Source organism: Rhinatrema bivittatum, chromosome 9 (genome assembly GCF_901001135.1).
Source record: "Rhinatrema bivittatum chromosome 9, aRhiBiv1.1, whole genome shotgun sequence".
NCBI classification, from domain to species: domain Eukaryota; kingdom Metazoa; phylum Chordata; class Amphibia; order Gymnophiona; family Rhinatrematidae; genus Rhinatrema; species Rhinatrema bivittatum.
In genome coordinates, this window is record NC_042623.1 from 136,484,579 (window position 1) to 136,507,270 (window position 22,692).

At 44.7% G+C, this 22,692-nt stretch overlaps 1 protein-coding gene across 2 annotated transcripts in view; it reads right to left on the reverse strand.

Annotated features, from left to right (window-relative positions):
* ITM2C (integral membrane protein 2C) overlaps positions 1-22,692 on the reverse strand; it is a 119,055-nt gene that overhangs the window by 93,732 nt on the left and 2,631 nt on the right. The window contains exon 1 of one of the 2 annotated variants that reach the window (XM_029615614.1): positions 13,261-13,429. The exons of the other annotated variant lie outside the window; for it this stretch is intronic. Coding sequence (XP_029471474.1) covers positions 13,261-13,362 — 102 coding nt within the window. The 5' untranslated portion in view covers positions 13,363-13,429. Of the gene's footprint in view, positions 1-13,260; positions 13,430-22,692 lie in introns of those variants that run through there. 2 annotated transcript variants of the gene reach the window in all.

Genomic DNA, 22,692 nt, shown 5'->3' on the forward strand with positions numbered 1-22,692 from the left:
CCCTACAATGCACAGTGTTATGGTCTGACTCATAGACCCAGCCCCCGAATAATAAGAGACTACCTTTCGCCCAAGGTGTATATGTGAGAGGGGTCCTAAATCCAGTCCTTGTCACTAGAAAGTTGCACTTGGAGAAAATCTAAACCTCTGGTTTTTGGGGTATAGTGATGTATCATTATGGGTAATCTTTATAGAATTTGCTATTTTCCATGTTTCATTTTGTTTTTATTTTCTGTTTTATTGATGTTTTGGTTACATTTAGGTATGTTTCAGCTGTTGTATATGAAATACTAGTTTGTTATCTATATTTATGTTTTTATTCACTTATGTTAATCTGTAATCTGCCTTGAACTGTGGAATATAAATCTTTTAAATATATAAATAAACAAACATGGGAATGAGGCTTTGAGCACTTAGCTGCAGAAGGCTAGCTTTAATGACTTCCAGAAAACTACAGGACAGCTGACATTGTAACTTTTCCATTCCATTTCAAACACAGTTGCTCAACTGCATTGGAAGTTCACAGGGGAATGCACTTGTTTGTGGAAAGAATTAATGAGGACTATGGTGTGATAGGGGTGCTACTGCCTGGGCTGGGCGATGCTTGGGGTAGAAAGTTGGCGCATCTGAACAGGGGCAGCAGGAGCCACTCTTTCACCACAGCGCCTCTTTGATCGGCAACCTTTATGCTCATGCGACTAAGGCACCCAAGAGATAAATCCAACCCTGTCTAGAACAAGAGGCCACGATGTGTATAACATCTTCATAATGTACACGTATCTAGGAACTTGCTAAATATTCATTTGTTAATTTAACTTTTTTTGTTAATCTTAATAAAGACATTTATGGTTGATTTGTTGGTTTAAAGGATTATTATTTAATATTGTAAACTTCCTCAAGTACTTGTAGAAGAGGCTCACAGGAAGGGGGGGGGGTGGATGCATAGAACAGCCTCTAAGGAGATGTGGTGGAGACAAAAAAAGGAACAGAATGAGAAAAATCATGGTGTCGGCCCAGTGCCAATTGCTATGTACTTCCAGGCGAAGGTCCCTTGTTCAGTTCCTGGATCAGATCTAACAGGGTCCAGATCGGCTGGGGCTGCTGCTGGAGCAGTGTTCTCAGCCCCTGAAGGGGGAGGAGGGATTTGTGGTCATCAATCAAGATGATGCCTGATGGCCACTATCAGAACCCTTGATACAGGGGTCAGGTGCACGGCTTCTAGCTGCAGGATCTCTTCTGCAATCTCTAGACTAGGAAAAGTGGGAGGGTCTAGTAAAAAAAAAAACAAATAGGAGAAAAAAAAAATCCCCAGCTAATTATGAATGAAGGCTCATGGCGTCAGGATCCCAACACTGATTCAGAATGAGCTGGAAGAAAAAGGGCTACCAGGCCAAGAATATGTTTCTAGAAACCACGGGATAAGCACAGAGGATCTGTCAGAGGTCAACTGAAGTCTACCGCATTGTAACAGGAATTAAACTAGACAAGCCTAGGACCTGATTTTCAAAAGTATTTACACGCTTAATGTAACATTTGGCCGGTTGCGGGATGTCCCACGACTGGCCGCACTTGCCCTAGAATGCTGCCAGCCAACCCCAACATTTGCCGATGCTCTCCTGTGCTGGCCTTAGGTGCATGCGCCACAGTACCAGATTCAAAGGCCACGCGGTAGGAAGATTCTGAAGGACGCTGAATGACGACATCAACAAGGCTGGGTATTTAAGACCCAGCTACACTTCTTGCCCTTGCCTCAGCAATAGGACTCCTGCCTTGTTCACAGTGTGTGTTGCTGGTGTGCTCCTGTCTCCTGTTACTAGCCTGCCTCGTCCAGCCTTGCCTCATCAGTGCTCTGTACCTTTTCAGTCCTGCCTGCTCACTTGGATCTGATCTCTGGTATGGATTTTGACTGTTCCCTTGCCTGCCGCCTGGACCTGAGGTTTGCCATGGACTCTATGCCCTATCTGTAGCCTGCCCTGACTCTCGGCCCAGTTCCAGTTCCTCTCTGTTTGCTGTCAGCCCTGACCTTGGCCCATCTCAGGACTCTCGCTTTGACCGCCCTCGGGACCCATCTGCCGGCTCCCGGAACCCAAGGGCTCAACCTGCAGAGAACAGTGCTCCTATAGGAAAAGCTCCAGCTTCTCCCAGTCCAGGGTGTGTTCGCCAGATGTCGGCATGGGCCTGGTAGGCTGCGTCAATCTCACCTCAGCACAAGGGCTCTCTCTCCTGACACTTAAAAATGGGTTTTACATGTGTAAATGCACTTTACCCATGTAAGTGGGCTTTTGAAAATTGCTACAATATTAGTTACATTTACATGGGTAAATCTTTTTGAAAATTACCCCCTTAGATTGTAAACAACCTGGGGATAAGGAAATATTGATAGTAGCTGAATGTAATCTGCTCTGAAATGCCAAAAAGCAGAATATAAATGAATAATATGGGGCTTATGGTCCTTTTCTGCCATCATGGTCTATGTATCTAAGAAGCTGGCAAACTCCATGGAATAAGGCAGATGAACTTGAACTGGAAAAAAGTCACTTAGAGCAGATACAGGACATACAGTATTAAGCAAGTAACTGGTTTACTTTCATCTCCAAACGTGATAGGCATCAAATCTTTGGGTCACACGCTAAGCTATATTTGTTTTTCCTGCTTTATCGTATCAGCCCATGATTATCTTTGGGTAACTGCTGTCATCATGCAAAGAAGAAATCTACTTCAGTTTCATGGTGCGTTAGCAGAACAGGTTACAAGAGCTTGTAACAAGCAGAGGACACTGAGGGGGCCTGGCGTCTGGAAGCGCACACCCGCTCAGCATGCCGCTCTGATATTTTCCTTTCACAGAGGTCAGGTCATTACCCCAGATGGACACTTCGAGGTTTTTTCATGTTGCAGAAACGGTTCAGCACTGGAGAAGGTCAAAATGTCAATGCTGTATACTCTCTGTACTCCTGCCCAGCTGGGATCCAGATTTTTTACTGAACATAAGGTAAAACTGGAGTCCAACCTTTCTTTATACATCCATGAACCAATGCAAGGACACCTGTGGAGCACGTTTCACCTCATCTACCCCATCGGCTCAGCCAGTCCGCACTATTTGCTTTCCAAGGGGAATATGCCTGGGCAAGGTCGTCTTCTCCTTTGAATGGTACTGTGTCGTTCAGCAAGGACTAGAAATAAGCAAGAACTGAGATTCTTTTATTAAATGCTTATCACAAGCAGTCAATGAATCTCAGTGCTGTGATGCAACAGGTAATGCTTGGAAGGGTTAGCCAGGAGGCGCGTGCTTGCAGTAGGTAGCCTGCATGCCCCATGCCTAGGCCTTGCATGGCAGAGAGGGCTGCCCTGAGAAACAACAATCAGGCCGATGCATTATAGGATGCTCAGCTGAGCGTGTGGTTTTACACCTGCTTGGCCACGCGTCCAAAACCCCTCATGCAAGAAGGGGATAAGTGCGTCCATACCAGTGCATAGCTAATAGTGCTCATCGCATGTAAATTCATGTTGATGAGGCTATTAGCTACTACCCCCCTGATGCAAAAAAAAAAAAAAAAAAGTGTGCCCAACATGCACATTTTAACTCTCAAGAATTACCGCCTGCCCCGGAGCAGAAAATACTGCTTTTCTGTAGTTCCTCCGTTTTAATATCATGACGATATTAAGTCAGAGGAACCAAATAAAGAGTCATTAAAAAAAATGTTTTTAAATTGTCGCTGGCGGTCAGGTTTGGAAGAAGGATGCTCAATAAACGAGCGTCCATTTTCCTAACGCGCTGACAGCCACCTCTCTTGGGTTTCCGCTCAAAAGGAGGCGCTAGGGATGCACTATTGTCCCACTGCAGTCTTATTGTATCGGCCTGTTTGTTAAGAATAACCTTAGTTTGCTTCATAGGCTTGAGATGGTGGAGAATAAAAGCAAGGAGGTGCAATCTTTGCTTTACGAATTTTCCTGTGGCTTTGCCTGTTATTCTGAGGGAGATATTGCACAGATGCTACACCGAGGTCTTGAATTTTTCATCTGAAGCACCCTCTCGGACTGTGAGGGTTCAATATCTGTTTTTCAACCATTTGTACTATGGGAAAGAGGTGATAATCTGAATTTAACAGAGGTATGGGCACAGTCACGAGAAGAAGTGGCTTCTGGAATGACTTTGTCAGTTTCTTTTCATTTAGAGCCCGATAGGACTTGGAACCTGTTCCATAATAAGGATAAATTGCTTTTAATCAGAAGGTCACGGTGTTTCCTGACCTATGGGGAATTACTCAAGGAAAAAAAAAAGTTTATTGCAATGCATTCAAAAGTGGTCTCATTAGGTCCTGAGTTTTTCTTTAAGTGTCCAGTAAAGTGTTTAATTCTATATCGGGTGGGGTATTTGTTTTTTATGACCCAGTTCAGTTGGAGAGGTTTCGGGAAGAGTGAACAAATTGTTCAATGAGTGGGATAGGACTTTAACCGTTTGGGGGATAGGATAAATATTTGAAGTGTCCACCATAGCTTTTCTTCCTGGGAGAGGCATTCCTAGGTTTTCCTTTTCTTTTCTTGCTTCTTTTGGCCTCCCCCTCCCTTTTTTTGGGGGGGCTGGGAAATAATTGAGCAGTATTCAATCTTGACTTTTCTTTTATTGTTCAAAATGTTTTTCTCCTGCATTTGGTTCGTTGTCTTTGATTACTGCTTTTTTTTTTCACCAAATCGATATGTATGTTGATTGATATATAATTTGAAATTCTTATAAATAATAAAAACAGAAAAATCTGGATCTAAAATGTCCCTCCAGAAACTGCGTCACGCAGCTCTGATAAAAATAATAAAAAAATATGTACTTCAACACCAGGGCTAGTGCAAGAATATCTGGCATCTTAGGCAAACGTTTTGTCATTCAAACCCTCCCCCCCCCCCAAAAAAAAAAAAAAAAAGTTACTACTGGGGGCAGCAGCTCCAGCACTGTGCTTCCTTCCTTTACAGGATTGGCTCTGGTATAGCACCCCTCTAAACTTCACACTGGCAGGATTTTGCCACCCCCAAAATTTTGGAGCTCTAGGCAACCACCTAATTTGCCTAATGGAAGCACCGTCCCTGCTCAACACTGAAGGTCATAATATGTATTATGTTTTAAGCACTCTGTTATCTGTAACATCTGTCTGCAAGCTATTGCAAAAGGAGAGTAAGACAGATCTTCTGCATGCGAACTTTGTAACATTCAAACTTCAGTACATACTTTTCCCATGGCCCACCTCATGATGCAATGCTGTGCGAGGAGATCTAAGCTCATACCAAGTAATTGCTCATGCAATCACATTTCCTGATCACTGTATGTGTCACATCACTTTGCTCACCGTGAACACAAACAGCAGGGCAGGACTCTGCTGCACCTCAGGTGAGGAGTTTCCCCCATAATGAAACACAGAAACTGACAATCAGCAAATACCACCAGCCCAATCTGGTCTCTTCATTTCCTTTTCAGAGAGTAATAACAGTACAGCCTTCCCAATCTCTTTCCTACCATGAATGATCTTCTGCCCCAGTCCAGTACTAATGTTTGCCCTATTGGGAGGATGTTCCAAGCACCCAGCCCCTTTTCCGTGAAGAAATCTCTCCTTGCTTTCTTCTTTCTAGCTTTATCTTGTGCCCTCTTGTGCTAGAGTTCCTTTTCCAGTAATACATTGCTTCTTCTGCATTATTTATACCTCTCAGACACTTGAATGTGCATTCTATCTATCCTCTTGTCCAGTATTTGACTGAAACAGAAAACATGTAGAGGATTTACATGGCACAGCAATAATTTGATGGTATAGATATTCATCTCAATTCTGCTGTGAGCTGTGTATAATAGTTCCGTTCAGTACAATACTTGCAGAAAGAAGAGGGGTTTATGTCTGAGGTTCTCAGAAGGTTTGCAGCTGAACTACTCCACTGCCGGCAGACCTCTGCAAGCCCTCTTCTCCCCGACGCTTTCAGACAGTGTTGCACAAGCTTCCAAAGCCTATTTCTCACTGGCACTGGGCCTAATGGAAGAGCAATAATAAAATCATATGCCTACAGCACATGCTCCTCCTCCTTATTTTTATAGTACTACTGGAAATATGCAGTATGTATAATGGGGATAAGTATTCAGGTACAATATGTCCCTGCCCCAAAAAACAAAAAAGCTTACAATTGTGATGGGTACCCAAGGTGACAAGAGGTCAAGCACTTGCCCAATGTCATAAGGTGTGGCAGTGGCAGAAGTGGAATCTGAATCCTGGCTTCCCTGGTTCTCAGCCCATTGCTCTAATCACAAGGCCACTTCTTCTGCCACATAAAATCAGAGTAATTCCATTCTCTCAGTTTTGAACAGGGAATGATATAAGACTAGGTCCTCGGATTTCCTTCTATGGAAGCTACGACGCCTTTTAAAGTTAAGAAAATATTGAAACGTTGCGATCAGGCTGATCCATGCCCTACTCTTGATTCTACTCATTGGGGTTTCATCTTCCATTACGTCTGCAAGTCCTTCATAACCCACTTAAGACGTCAGTGCTGCAGGCTGCCAGTCGGCTCTGTAAAGCTTTGGAATTTTTTTTGGGAGGGGGGTAAAAGGTTTCCATCTTGTAGTATATGTAACACTATTAATGCTTACAAACTATGACATATTCGCCAGACCCTATGTCAGCTTCAACATTAACTGACAGGCTTTGCTGGTTTTATGTTTATTTTATTTATTTATGGGCTTTTATATACCGAAATTTAGCTAGATGCCTTCACTCCGGTTTACAGGTAAAACAAGCTTTATTTTACAGGTAAAACAAGCTTTAGATTTTAGTTAAAGCTTGGGCTTTTAAGCATCATACAGTGGATGAATCTCCAAGGAGGCAAGGGTTAGGATGGCCATTATAGTTGGTTTCTCAGTCATTAGGAATATAGATAGCTGGGTGGCTGGTGGATGAGAGGATCTCTTGGTAACTTGCCTGCCTGCTGCAAAAGCAGCAGACCTCACACATCATCTAGACAGCATTTAAGACAGTTTAAGGAAGGAGCTGGCTGTGGGTACCAATGCCATAGGCAGATTTAGGAGGGAGGTTCTTGAAGCCAACTTTAGGCTTTTAGGTAGAAAGCTGAAATCCAGAAACTCCAGGGTAGTATCTCAGAAATGCAAAGGATTTCAGAGGCAGGCAAGGGCTCTGGAGTCTCAATGTGTGGATGAGACGATGGTACAGGGAAGGCAGCTTTAGATTTGTTAGGAACTGCGGAACATTCTGGGGAAATGCGAACCTGTTCTGAAAGGATGGGCGCCACCTTAACCAGGCTGGAACTAGTCTGCTTGTGCTAACATTTAAAAGGGAGAAAGAGCAGCTTTTAATCTAGAACACGGGGGGACCGTCAATCATTCAGGAGCACATGGTTCAGAGGTAGTTTCTTTCCAAGATACCACAAAACTGGGAAGCTAGAGCATCCCGACAGAGAGGTTCCATTTAACAAGTGCAAGGAAGGTTGTATATGCAAATGAAAGAAATATACCTTGAAATGTCTGTATGCAATTGCTAGGAGAGTTAAGGTATATATCACTGAATGACGAGGTACATGATTGGATTGGCATTTTGAGACCTGGAGGGAAGTAGGGTCAGTGTGATACCAAGGTTCAAATTATATAACAATAGGGTGGATCAAATTGAGGCAGGTGAGCGCAATGAGTGGTATACAATCAAACAGGATAAAGATCCTGCAGGAGACTAGATACACTATGGAATATACAGGGATAGAATTTCCATGTGTGATGAGGAAGAATATAACAGTGGGAGGCATACTACTATCCGTTTGGCCAGAATGAACAGACGGATGATGAAATACTACCATAAATTAAGGAGCCTAACCAACTTTGTCAGCACACTAATAACGAGAGATTTCAATTACCCCAAAATTGACTGGGTAAATGTCACATCAGGACATGCTAGGGAGATAATGTTTCTAGATGAAATAAATGACTGCATCATGGAGCAGCTGGCCCAAGAACAGACAAGAGGGGGAGCCATTTTAGACCTAATTCTTAGTGGAAAACAGGATTTGGTAAGAAAAGTAATGGTACTGGGACCACTTGGCACCAGCGATCATAAAGCAATAAACTCTAACTTAACAATTGAAGGGAGGGCATTAAGGAAAACTACTGTGCTGGCTTAATTGTCAAAAGGGAGATTTTGATACAATGAGGAAAATACTTAGAAAAAAACTAAAAGTTGCAGCTGAAAAAAGTTAAGAGTTTACATCAAGCATGGACACTTTAAAAAACTTCTTGAAAGCCCAGACCAGATGCATTCCAAAGGCTTAAGGAAGGTCAATTGCCAGAGTGGTTAAAAGGTGAGGTAAAAAAGCCTACTATAAGCAAGCAAAAGAACGTCTTTCAAAAAATATAAAGAGGATCCAAATGAAGAAAAGAGGAAAAGCATAGCACTGGCATGTTAGATGCAAAAAATTGGTAAGGCAAGCACAAAGAGAATAAGAAAAGAAGTTTGCTGTAGAGGCAAAAACTCATAATAAAAGCTTTTTCAAATACAACTGAAGAAGGAACCTATGAATGAGGTAGTCAGTTGGACAGTTAGACGATCAAAGGATAAAAGGAGTTCTTAAAGAAGACAAGGCCATAGCAGAAAGACTAAATGAATTCTTTGCTTCAGTGTCTATGAAGGAGAATGTTGAGGAGATACCCGTGCCAGAAATGGCATTTAATGGTGGTGATTCGGAAGAACTAAAACAAATCACTGTGAACATGAAAGATGTAACTGAGTAAACTGACAAACTAAAGAGCAGCAAATGACCTGAATCAGATGGTATGCACATCAGAGTTCTAAAAGAACTACAAAAATGAAATTGCAGACCTATTGTTAGTAATTTGTAACCTATCATTAAAATCATATATTTTACCTGAAGATTGGCCAATGTAGCAAGCCTTAAGAACAACTTCAGGGCTGATCCGGCAAATTATATACTGGTGAGCCCAACGACAGTGCTGGGAAAAATCATAGGAACTATTCTAAAGAATAAAATGACATGATCTTACATAAATGAAAGTGGTAAAATCAAGGACATTTTCATTTGCTGGGGCCATTTTGTGGAACAGCCTACCAGTGGACCTTAGATTAGAATCTGAAATGAAAGAATTTTGCAAATGCCTAAAGACATTTATTTATGGAGACTTATCCAGAGGTCACAAACTGATGGAAGTCATAATTAAATCTTTTCCCAATTAACCCAGATCTCAGTTTCTCATATCAGCAATCTCTCTCAATTGCTTACACCAATAATCGAGCCAAAAATTCACGTTCCAGTATGTGACAACCGTGAAGCACACTGCATGCAGAAGCTGTGAAACCAACACTCTGTATTACAAAGGATCCAACAATCTTTCCTACTTTCCCAAAAGGTCCAAGATTGGCATTAAATATACAGAAAGAATCTTTCATTTTACAAATTAAAAATAAAGCTGTTTTCCAACCTTGCTTGTGTCTGTACAATTTATTTTCTTTATATTGGTTTTGCAAAGTACAGGTATGAGGTCTCAGAGGAGGAGAAGGAGGAGAAGGAGAGCGTGAGAGGACCAGGGATGGGGAGAGAAAGGGAGGAGGAGGACCATAAATGAAGTGAGGATGGGGGGGGGGGGAAGAAAGACTGGGGGGGGGAGAGAAGAGGGATAGAGAGACAGAGAGATATGAAAGATGGGGTTCAATAATCTGGCATGAGAGAAGAGGAAGGAGAGGGAGGAGGCTGTTAGATCAAGAAAGGGAAGAAAGGAGGAGGAGGAATTTGGGTTACAGGATCTAGAGAGAGGGGAGAGGTAAGAAAGAAGGGAGGCTTCAGGATCAGGGAGATAGACTGAGATCAAGTAAAAGAGGATCTGAATCAAACAAGGGCAGAGGGGGAGGAGATAAGATGCAGTCCCTTGCATCCCCTCTCTAACCTCCCACCCAGTCTGACATGTACATATACACCCAGCATCAATCTCTTCTCTCTCTCACACACACACACTCTGCCCCCTCCACCTTTTCCCATCTGTCTCATACACAGACATATGCCCCCCACCCCAGCTGAACCCCTCTAATCTCTCAGCCTCCCTCCTCATCCTCTAACCTCTCCGCTGTGTATACTTCAGGCTCATCCCCTCCCCTTCTGTATCTCAATGACAGGAGGAAAGGGGCTAGATTAGGAAGCAGAGTAGCGAAACTTCCTTCTGCTATGTCTACTCCAAGTTCAACCCCATCCCTTCCTGTTGCTTGCATCCTGACGGGAAGGGGAGGCGCTGGACCAGGAAGCAGAAGCTGGGCTGAGTGACATTCAGCACAGCTGGAAAGCAGCAAACCTTCAGCCAGCCTGCTGTCCCCAGATTGTTGCTGCCTTAGGCACAGGCCTAGTATTGTCTGCTGACAAATGCAAGCCTGCAGGAGGCTGTTCCATGCACCCTCCAGGCAAGCAAAAGTTCTGAAATGGGAAAAAACCTTCACATTACAGATGAAATATTCAGACTATGATGTTTGCAAGCATATATAATGAGCAAAGCAAATGAAAGTGCAACGCTGGCAAAATTACTGGCATAGAATTATTATTAGCCATAAGGATAACCCTGAGAAAATGGAAAACAATTCATAGATACAAAGAATAGATGGATCTATTATCCACTACTGCTACTATTGAGGAAATGATAGTTAAAAATAAATAATGAGGGTTTAAAAATAAAACCTGAGGAACATTTCTAAAACTAAAGGCACATTAAATACTAATTAGTTGAGATTGGGCAACTGAATATGAGTCAACCTAGGTTTCCTTCCATATAAGTGAATGGGTGGGAACGGTTGATTGGGATTTAAATTTTTAAAGAAACTGAAGGATAGTATCTTCTTTCCTGTATATCTAAGGTTTGCAGAATATCCATTTTCTCTTTGGATATTTTATTTCCTTCAGTACAAAAAGAAAATGCTACGCTCTGCTGGCCATGATTGGTGGCCTCTCCAGTGTCATCTCCTGATGCTTTTCTCAAGAGTATTTCAGCATTCTTGATTATTACCGAATCATCTGAAATGAAATCCATGCCCTTCCTGGCATTTAAACACAGCCTCCCAGCAGCCCCTTATACCAAAACAGAGCTCCTTCCATTCTTACCACTAATGGAGGCATCACAATGTGCTCAGAGCCTCAATCAACCAACCCCCCTCTCCTCTCCGTCTGGAAAGTCCTCTTTGTCCAACATATACGTCCATTTCATGCCCTGTTCAGCAAGCAAAATTATTATTGCTGTATTCACAAAATATAACATATCGGGGACCTCCAGAAGTGCGATACGAAAATAAAGCCATTCTCAAATAAATAAATAAATAATTTAATTTTTTTTTTATAAATAAATACATTGTTTATATGGATTATTGTAACTCCCTATTATTTGGACTACCACTCTCCACCATCTGCCCAGTACAAATCTTACAAAACACTGCTGCCAGAATCCTCACAGGAACAAAAAAGCACGAACATATCACGCCAATTCTCATAGCTCTACATTGGCTCCCAATAAAACATCGAATAGATTACAAAATTCTGATACTACTGCACAAAACAATATACAAAGAACAAACTAACTGGTTAAATAAATCAATAAAAATATACACACCTCAACGAAACCTCCGCTCAACCAACAAAGGCCTTCTGAAAATCCCACCTACGCACTCCAAACAACTAACCTCAACCGGTGAAAGAGCCATATCCCTCGGCAGCCCCAAACTCTGGAACACCCTCCCAATGGAACTAAGAACTCAACCAAACCTAAAAACCTTCAAAAAGGAACTTAAAACCTGGATGTTCACCAAAGTCTACCAAAACACCCAATGACTCAAATACACCCTCCCCAAAATATAACACAAATCTGGACTGAAACCTCCTCACCCCCGCCCTATTAACCTTCATTCAGAACCCCACCATGTTCCCCTTGCCACTTAAGAATATCCCCCTCAATCTTAATAACGCTGTAAATGAACGCTGTGGGGTAGATTTTCAAAGGGGTATGTGCGTACGATACACGCGTACCCCCCGAAAACCTACCCCAAACCCCCCATGCGCGCGCCAAGCCTATTTTGCATAGGCTCGGCGGCACGCAGAAGACCCGGGACACGCGTAAGTCCCGAGGCTTGCATGGAGGGGCGTGTCGGGGGCGTGTCGGGGGGCGTGCCGCGAGTGACGCGGCGTTTCGGGGGCGGGCCGCGAGTGACGCGGCGCTTCGGGGGCAGGCCCGGGGGCGTGGCGCCGGCCCAGGGGCGTGGTCGAGGCCTCCGGACAAGTCCCCGGGTCGGGTGATGGCGCGCCAGCAGCCTGCTGGCGCGCGCAGATTTACGCCTGCTTTCCACAGGCGTAAATCTGCCAACAAAGGTAGGGGGGGCGTTTAGATAGGGCCGGGGGGGTGGGTTAGGTAGGGGAAGGGAGGGGAAGGGAGGGGAAGGTGAGGGGAGGCGGAAGGAAAGTTCCCTCCAAGGCCGTTCCGATTTCGGAGTGGCCTTGGAGGGAACAGGCAGCGTGCGCTGGGCTCGGCGTGCACAGGTTGCACAAATGTGCACCCCCTTGCGCACGCCGACCCCAGATTTTATAAGATGCGCATATCTTATAAAATCCAGCGTCCTTTTGTTCATGCCTGGTGCACGAACAAAAGTACGCCCACGCATACATTTATAAAATCTACCCCTGTATGTATAAATGAACGCTCTATGTACGTCAATGCATCTACTAACTTTCTAACACTTTATCCATCGAAAACGTGTTAACCAATATGAATACGATGTTAATCCCCATCCTAACCTCTTAACATCTTACCCAACGAAACTTGTAAACCGTTGTGATGGTGAAACCGAATGACGGTATATAAAACTCGATAAATAAATAAGTGAATATAGGAAATCTAACACAATCGTAATGCAACTGCAAAGATCTGGACAGTCCAATCTGCTAAAACAAAAATTGATCAGCAAAGGAAAAAAAACAGAGGCATCTCTCTTCCATCTATGCCTTGGTTTTACAAAATGACCACATAATTTCTAAATACTACAAAAAAAAGGCCGATCTAAGTCCAACTCAAGGTTCAAGGACACAGACCGATCCTTGCCCTTGGGATGGGCACCTTACTCTCCGCCCTCGCCCCTGTATGCGATCAGCAACCAGAGACACCCTGCTGCTGCTGCTGCTGCTGCTGCTGCTGCTTCCCTGGGCCGGCTCCGGGCTCCCGCCGCCCTGCCCTGCCCGGCCCGAGCCGCTGACACTCACCGCAATCTCCTGTGGCAGAAGGATCTCCGAGTTGGTCCCATCGCCGGCCTCTTTGTCTGCCTTGAGCCCGGCTGGCGGCTGCTGGAAGCTGATCTTCACCATACTGCGTCGTAACTAACACCGATCTACAGCACAAGCTTCTGCGCCACTGTGCGCCGGAAGTTTTACAGCTTCTTCTTTTTTTTCTTTTTACATTTCTAAAGTTAATGACACCCCGCCCCCCCCCCCCCCCCCACCCCCACATTCTTCCTGCTTGTTTCTTCCATCTCTCCCTAGGCTTTGTTTGGGTTTCTTACCACCAGTGACACCCACAGGTGACTCTGATATCCGGCAACCACAAGCAGCTCTTGGTTCAGAATTTGCTGTCCCTTAACATTCCCTTTCCAAGAAGGCAGTGACAAAATCTGATGGCATTACATAACACAGGCACACGGCACTTCTTGTCCTTCCTACGCCAGTAACAGCCCCAACTCACGTCCCAAATAAACACAGACACCTGTTCCAAACCAAGATTTATTCCTTCAAACGTACACAATATATCAACTTTAATCTTTAAAACCATCACACTGTGGAATATACAGGCCAGAGCCTTTTTATAAACTACAAATAAATAAGGTACAACCTACCCAGACTTAATCCTGCTCTAAGGCAGCAGCCACTGACGAAGAGACTAGACAGAAATGACTCCATTTTCCTTCTCCACCATTATTCCTTATTATTTATATCCACCACACCTCATCAAGCCGTACGTGCAAGATGTTTGGTGATGGGACAGCCGTGCTGTGCCTACTGTTTATTATTTATTATTCTACCGACTCCTCAGGCCAGCCAGATTTCGGCCTGTGCCAGATTCCAGCCTGGCTTATTTATTCTTGCCTGATATCGTGTTTTCCTACTTGGGAGCCGTTTGCAATGTAGTAAATGCTAAGGCCCATCACCAGGCCACGTGCCTGCTATCTAATGGCACCTGAGCGCCCCCAGTTTCATCTTCCTTTATCGCTGGTGAGCTGCTTCCCTTTAGCTGTGACAAGAACCCTACCCCTAGCCCCCGCACTACTGACTGGTTCCTGACTAGTAAACCGGAGCTGTGGGTGTGGCAGTAGGGGTAAAACCTCTGCTCCCTCCTTTCCTCTCTCTTGCTGCTGTTTGTCTGCCCACACCCTCACCTGCAGGCCGAAGCAACAACGGAGGGGGGAGAACGGCGCTTATGATTGAGCGCCCGCTCTCCCAACGTGCGCCGATCGACCTCTCCGGGGGCGCCCGATTTAATATTTAAATCGGCTGCCACGGTAGAAAGGAGGCGCTAGGGGGGAAAGTGTGCGCCCCTAGCGCCTCCTGGGCGGCGGGTCCCAGGAGAGGTGGCTGTCGGCGGGATAGGAAAACGGACGCGTCCCTTTCCCTAACCTGACCGCCGGCTTTTTTTTTTTTTTTTTTTTTAAACTGTTGTCCTCCTTTTTGTTCCTCCCATTTAATGTCGCCATGATATTAAGTCGCAGGAAGTACAGAAAAGCAGTATTTTCTGCTTTTCTGTATACTTTTTGGGCTGCTCAGAAATTGACGCCTGCTCTGGGCAGGCGTTAATTTCTGAGTGCAAAAATATACACATCGGGCGCACATTATTTTTTGAATCGGAGAGAATAGCTAATAGCCTCATCAACATGCATTTGCATGTGATGAGCACTATTAGCTTCTCGGGTGGTTGGATGCACGTTTTGGACGCAGTAATCCCCTTATAGCATAAGAGATTGTGGACGTGCGTCAAAAACCAACCCGGCTTGCTATGCCATTTGCACTTCCTCCCTCCCCTCCCTTGGACTGTGTTCCACCTACCACTGTCCCTCACTGCTGCGGCTGTGTTATCAACCCTTGGCCACCTGGGGAGGGGGGGCCATGACGACTTAAAGGCAGACCACATCACTTGTCCTCCCCACTCTAACTACCCCCACCCGCTTTCCCTCCCCAACAAGCAAAGGGGCATCTGTTCAAAACCCAAAGTTTATTCATTCAGCAGGACCTACCACATTAACTCTGATCTTACAAGAGAACCAAAGACAGTGGAAGATATGGGCCACAGCTTTCAAGAAACTAAAGTCTCACCTAACCAAAACCCCCCCTACCTGTGCCGATGCGGCACTCGCCGCAAAGGAGACTTTTCTTTTGTTATCAATATCAGCTTCGCCATCCTTATTTATTTATTATTTAGATCCACGTCTTATCTCCTCATCGAGCTGTACTGTGCAAGATGTTCTGGGATGGGACAGCCATACTGCGCTGCCCGCACCATTTATTATTCCATCACCTCCCCAGGCCAGCCAGATCTCGGCCTGCACTGGATCCCGGTCTGGGTTATTTATTCTTGCCTCATATTGTGTGTTCCTACTTAGGGCTGTTTTGTAATGTACTAAATGCTAACACCCATCAAGCCCAGGTGCCCCCCCTATCTAATGCTACCTGAGCGCCCACATTTTAGTCTTCCTTTTTGGCTGAGGAGCTGCTGTCACAGAAAGCACAGGTAACACCTTACTATTTATTTATTTATTTATTTTGCTGGGCTTTTATATACCGTTGTTCGGAATTACCGTCACATCAGTTTACAGTCATTTCAAAGGATGAAAACACAAATATCAATATAAAACAACAATAAAGATCAATAAAATCATAGGAACCCCCATCCCTCTCTAGGATTTTTTTTTTTTTTTTGTAAGTTTCATTTGCCATCTGACTATCTAAATTGAAAATGTCCAAAGCTCTTTCTGTTATGGGGTTCCCATCCCTCTTAAATAAACTTTCATGTGGGGATGTGTTACGCTCACGGCCCGCGGCAGCCCCGCGGTGCGGTCCTCTCACCTCTCCACACAAGCTTCAGGCTCCAGCTCCTCGCCGCTGGCGGCAGTGGGCCGCCAGTCCCAACCTCAGACTTCCACCAGCACCTCCGGCCCTGCTCTGCTTCCCGGGACCTCCAGCCAGGATGCCTCCATCTGTCGGGCCTCTCCACGGGGTTCGCGGAGAGACGCCGCCAGCTCCACACCCCTCCCTAGGTGCGCACCAGTGAAACCTTTGAAGGGCCCGCGGTGGGAACCTGGCCGCAGATCCAGTGTTGACGTCAGTTCCCTCAACATATAAAAGTTCAGGCAGCACTCCTCAGCGTTGCCTTTGCAACAGGTCACCTTGGTCTCCTGTTCCGGTTTCCAAGTTCAAGTTGCCTTGTGCTTGTCTTGTTCCTGTGATTCCTAGTTCCTGTTCCTTGTGTTCGTCTCGCTGTCTACTGGATCGACTACCTAGTTCTGACCTCTGCTACGCCTGACCTCTGCTATGCCTGACCTCCGCTACGCCTGACTTCGTCTGCCTTCTCCGTGCCTTGACCATTGCTACGAACGACTTCACCTTAGACTTTCTTGAGTCGAGTTCCACGTTGCTTGCTACATCTCCCAAGTGCCACCAGCTTCCATTTAAGCTTGACAGTGACGCCTCTGTCCCTATCCTCTGGACACAGACTATTAAGACTTCAGCCTTCCTTTGCTCAGGCACCTTCAGTTCCTTCTTGTCCTTTGGTGCTTGAGTTCCTGTTCCACTTCCCGTCTGGGATAGGCCACGCCACCTGCTGGCTGCTGTCTCTGGGCTGAACCATCTCCTACCTGTACTTAACCTTGAGGCCCGCCTATGTCCTGATGGCCCCGGCACCCGAAGGGAACGTGGGCTGGTATAGGTGAAGCGCCAGACCCTCCAGCTTCAGCCCACTCCGCCTGCTGACGGTGGGGACCCGTAGGCCCTCGCCTACGGATTGCGTCAACCCCACCCTCAGCCCAAGGATCCACCTCCTACGCAACAGGATGTTATTTTCCCATGCTGTAGTTGTGCTTCATCCAGTTCCCTCACATAACTTCCTACTTCTTTGTTCACTTTTTCCCTTCCTTTTTTGCTCTTGGCCTGTGACCATACTAATCTAGGGATGATATGGTACCACACGATCAATACTTTCAGCCATATTTGCTCTAATCGCAACTATGCTTCTTTTTATTGTTATTATCAAGTTCATTGCTTTTTGTGATACATTTCGAGGTAATGACTTGGTATGATGATAGTATCAGGCTCAGGGTGCATCCCAGCCACCTGCAAAAGCCTGGGAATTAGCTTCTTCCTCATTTATTCCTCTCTACCCCATCCATTTCACTATTGCTTTTTCTTGTGGCATGCTCAGTCCTTTGCCACCTGATCCCATCCACACTCTCTTCCTTGCCCAATGTAAAAAGGCCTGACCTACAACCTCTATTTGGCCAAGGTTCAAAGCTGTCCTTTGCTCTGCCACAATAAGATAATTAATCTAAGATAAAACATTAAGGCCCGATTTTAAAAACCTGGCGCGAGTTAAAACCGGGAGATATGCACGTGGCCGGGCCGCGCCACAGAGATTTTCAAAGACCCGTGGCCACTCACGTATCTCCCGGTACGCGCCGAAGAACGGGTTACTGAAAAAGGGGCAGGCAGGAGCTGCAGAGGAGAGCGGGTAAGTTGCCAAACAAAAAAAAAAAAGGGTAGCTAGCAGGGTTTTAGGGACAGGGGCGGATCAGGGAAAAGAGAGGCAGGTTAGCTAGGGGGTTTAGGAAGTTCCCTCCCATGTCCGCTCCTTTACTGGAGCGGACTGGGAAGGAACGGGGGAAAGGGCCCATCGCATCATCGCGCGTATCTTATAAAATTCCCTCCCCCCCTTTATGCGCGCGAGTTGGCACTCGCGTGCACCAATAAAAAAAAATCAGTTGCGGGTGTGCGCGCGAGCAGCGAATTTTATAACGTGCACGCACATTATAAAATCGGCACATCCGTGTGCGTGTGCCGGGAACTGTGCATACACTGACACCCGCACGCGGGTTTTAAAATGTGCCTTTTAATTTCCAGTTTTGCTCACCCCTCACAGGCCTTTTGAACCTGTCTTTTTTCCAGCATCTGATTTGTTGCAATTGCCTATTTTCCATACTCAATTCCTTGGCCAATGATGTGGCCCAATCCTAAAAAATTAAATCCTATAACCCTTGGGGGGCCCTGCTTGCTAGCTCAATGCAGCTTGGTATCGTTCTCTCGAACTGGAACCGTGAAAATGCTGTCCCATCCTTGGGTTTAAAGAGTGGACCCTCCTCCTCCAGCTCCTGAACTGGGCATAATACCTTGTTCCATGCCTATCATAGTATTACTATGCATCCTCCTTTTTTTTTTCTATTTCTGGATCATCACAGGCACACATCTACCTAGTCTTCCCCCAAATACACATCTCCTGCCTGCGCTGGGCCATGTTTATAGCACAACCATCCTTCCCTCAAAGCTGTGCACATGCACAGGGATTGTGAAACAAGCACACACAGCAAAACAAAGCACGCACCAGAAATCAGGATATTACTTTATTATACAGAGAAGGGCGACCAGGAAGGTGGAGGATCTTCATCGGATGACGTACGAGGAGAGATTGAAGAATCTAAATATGTACACCCTGGAGGAAAGGAGGAGCAGAGGTGATATGATACAGACTTTCAGATACTTGAAAGGTTTTAATGATCCAAAGACAACGACAAACCTTTTCCGTAGGAAAAAAATCAGCAGAACCAGGGGTCACGATTTGAAGCTCCAGGGAGGAAGATTCAGAACCAATGTCAGGAAGTATTTCTTCACGGAGAGGGTGATGGATGCCTGGAATGCCCTTCCGGAGGATGTGTTGAAGACCAGAACTGTGAAGGACTTCAAAGGGGCGTGGGATAAACACTGTGGATCCATAAAGTCAAGAGGCCGCCAATGAAGAGTGGGTGACTCGCCAGAATGATGGCTACTGCCTGGAGACAATACCCTTATTCAATAAACGTACACATGCTTACTGTGACTCCAACATCGTTCTAGCTTCAACAGCAAGAGGAAATGTGGAATAAAGGATTTGCACTCACAAAGAGGGGAGTAGCTGGCTTGTTACGGCGGTTACTACCCCAAACCAAATAAGCCTGATACTTCAATTTCTATGCATATACAGCATAGTTCTCTGCTTCAACGGCAGGGGAGAAGAAAAACTGATACTACACACATCCAGCAGAGCTCTCTGCTTCAACGGCAGGGGAGAAGAAAAAAGGGTTCGCACTCACAAAGCGGGGAGTAGCTGGCTTGTTACGGCGGTTACTACCCCAAACCAAATGTGCCTGATACTTCACTTTCGATGCATATCCAGCATGGCTCTCTGCTTCAACAGCATGGGAGAAGAATAAACTGATACTTCAAGCATATCCAGCATAGCTCCCTGCTTCAACGGCAGGGGAGAAGAAAAACAACCAATAAGGGCTGAATAACATATTCTGGGTAAAACAAATAAGCATGGGTGTAGCTTGCTTATTGCGGCGGTTACTACCCCTACTACCTCTAACTAATCAAGCTAGATATTTCACTTGGATGTAGCTCCATCACTGCTTTCTACATTAATGGTGGGGGTGGAAGGGAAATAGAACCAAGAGCTAAGAGAAACAGATAAGTATGAGAGAAAAAAAATGTGTGAAGCTTGCTGGGCAGACTGGATGGGCCGTTTGGTCTTCTTCTGCCGTCATTTCTATGTTTCTATGTTTCTATGTTTACTGGTTCGCAGGGCACAAATTTGAACTCGGCTTACAAAAAGCTGCCCAGAAAGAACATTTTTTGCACACACAGTCTTTCAAAATTTCAGGGAACACTGGGTAAACCTCACAGCCTCATAAATGCCCCAGAGCAGATGATTAGGCATGCCGCTCCAAACAGCTCCGGCTCCTAGCTATTTCATGCTACCTCGAGCAGGATCTCCATCCTTTTCCCCCAACATGCTGGTTGTTACAGGCCTTGAAAGCTTCTTCCATTATTTGCTTTATGATGAATGTCCCTAGTGGCTGCTGTAATGAGCATTAATTTTTGCATCCCACGCCATGAATAGCAATGCTTTGTAACCCTGATCTTTTATGCATCTTTTGAAAAACAATTAAGACTTGGATTTTAAAACCGGCCTAACTTAATTCACCAGCTGCATTGAATATCCCTACACCCAACTTTTCCTATTTATTATGTTGCTATTCCTGAAATTATTTTTAGGCTTGCACTTTTATATAATTTTTTGCTTGCTTATGTATGAATTTTATAATTGCCCTTACATTATCTTAGAGATATATAATCTCATTGTATTTTCTTTTAAACCCCTTTGATTTCAAATTATTGAAACTTCTCCCAGTTTTTCTGGGAGTTGCAACATAGCCCAATGGCTAAAACCATGATCAGAATAGAATGATCCCTCCATGGGTGGATATGAAACCCACATATAGACAGTTTTATTTACTCCTAGACCTTCCATAAACTTTCTACTTTAATGAGTGCTACTATACCAAGAAAACTGCCAGGCCACCATCGCATTTGCTGAGATCCTCACAGCTCACCCCTCTGCCTCAGATGTCAGCCACCTGCAATAAAGCAGCTGTACATGTGTCAGTGCCTGACAGTTTGCTGTAAAATGCAAGTAATGTACCCTAAAACGTGCCAGCCCCATTACCTGAGGCAGCTGTAGCGGAACGCCCAAATGTGAGGGAAGTGACTGTCTACCTTTTGTTTACCTGCAGCTTATTATTGTGTCAGCATTTCCCATGCCCCCAACGTAGGCAACTTGCAGCCCCAACTCTGAAAATGACCGGTTATCCCCCACTGCACATCCACCTTAACTCCAGATTTGCATAATCTTTTACTTCTTAACTCTACAGTGAGAATGTGTCCCCATTATTTGCCTGAATAAGTTAACCATCAGCCCCACTTAATTGTTTTGCCTATCTTAGGTAGAAGCAGAATTTGTGTCCTCAAAGTAGCTAATCAAAATGGATTGATCACCCCAAAGGCTGTAGAATATCAACTGCTGCTTTCCATTAAGTTCACAAGCAGATTCAATTTCCCTATTGCATGAAAATGTTCCCAATCTTATCCTTCTCTCCTCCTGTGTCTCCAACAACCATTAGCATACCTACAATGAACTGTTTATAAGAATGTGGGACTCTTGGCTTTTGTTACCTCCTAAATAGTTGTTAATTGGTTTTGTTTAAACCTTTCAGTTCATCAATGATCTGCAGACATCACTACCTGAATCCCAACCCTTAAATTGAAAAAGTCCAGGATTTTGTCTTGTTCACCCGTCCCTGACATGTCTTGCTCAAATTACCTCCAACTTCATCTCCATTTTGCTACCCTGCAGTTGGTTTCTGACTCTTGCATCCATACAGCATGTCCCAATGTACTTTCTAAGCCAGTTCTGTACAAATTAGTAAAGATGTGAATAGACTGCCCCACTACACAATATATATACCTACAACCTCTCTCCCTCCCTATAAAACCCATGGTTTCTGCTCTCCTCATATTCTTCCATCAACCCCTAACTGGTGAATTTGCTACTGGTCAGATCCTTTTATAGAAAACTGCTGTTTTATATTGCTAGAGAGCCCATCCGTTTTCTTGGAACATAAGAGCATAAGATATGCCATACTGGGTCAGACCAAGGGTCCATCAAGCCCAGCATCCTGTTTCCAACAGTGGCCAAGCCAAGTCACAAGTACCTGGCAAATACCCAAAGATTAGATAGATCACAAGCTACTATTGCTTATTAATTACTGTCAAAGCAGTTTATGGATTTATGCTCTAGGAACTTATCCAAATCTTTTTTAAACCCAGTTACACTAACTGCTGTAACCACATCCGCTGGCAATAAATTCCAGAGCTTAGCTATGCGCTGAGTGAAAAAGAATTTTCTTCAATTTGTTTTAAATGAGCTACTTGCTAACTTCATGGCATGCCCTCTGGTCCTTCTATTATCTGAGAGAGTAAATAACCGATTTACATTAACTTGTTCAAGTCCTTTCATGATTTTGTAGACTTCCATCATATCCCCCCCTCAGTCGTCTTTTCTCCAAACTGAACAGCCCTAACTTCTTTAGCTTTTCCTCATAGGGCAGCCTTTCCATGCCCCTTATTTTTGGTTGCCCTTCTCTGCACTTTCTCCAGTGCAGCTATATCATTTTTGAGAATTGATGACCAGAACTGCACACAGTATTCAAGGTGCGGTCTCACCAGGGAGCAATACAGAGGCATTATGACATCCTCTGTTTTATTTTCCATTCCCTTCCTAATAATTCCTAACATTCTTTTTGCTTTTTTCATCACCACTGGGCTGACGATTTCAATGTATTATCCACTTGACGCCTAGATCTCTTTCCTGGGTGGTAAATCCTAAGATAGAACCTAACATTATATAACTGCAGTAAGGGTTATTTTTCCCTATATGCATCACTTTGTACTTGTCTACATTAAATGTCATCTGCTATCCGGAAGCCCAATCTTCCAGTCTCACAAGGTCCTCCTGCAATTCATCACAATCCGCTTCAGATTTAACTACTCTGCATATTTTTGTGTCAT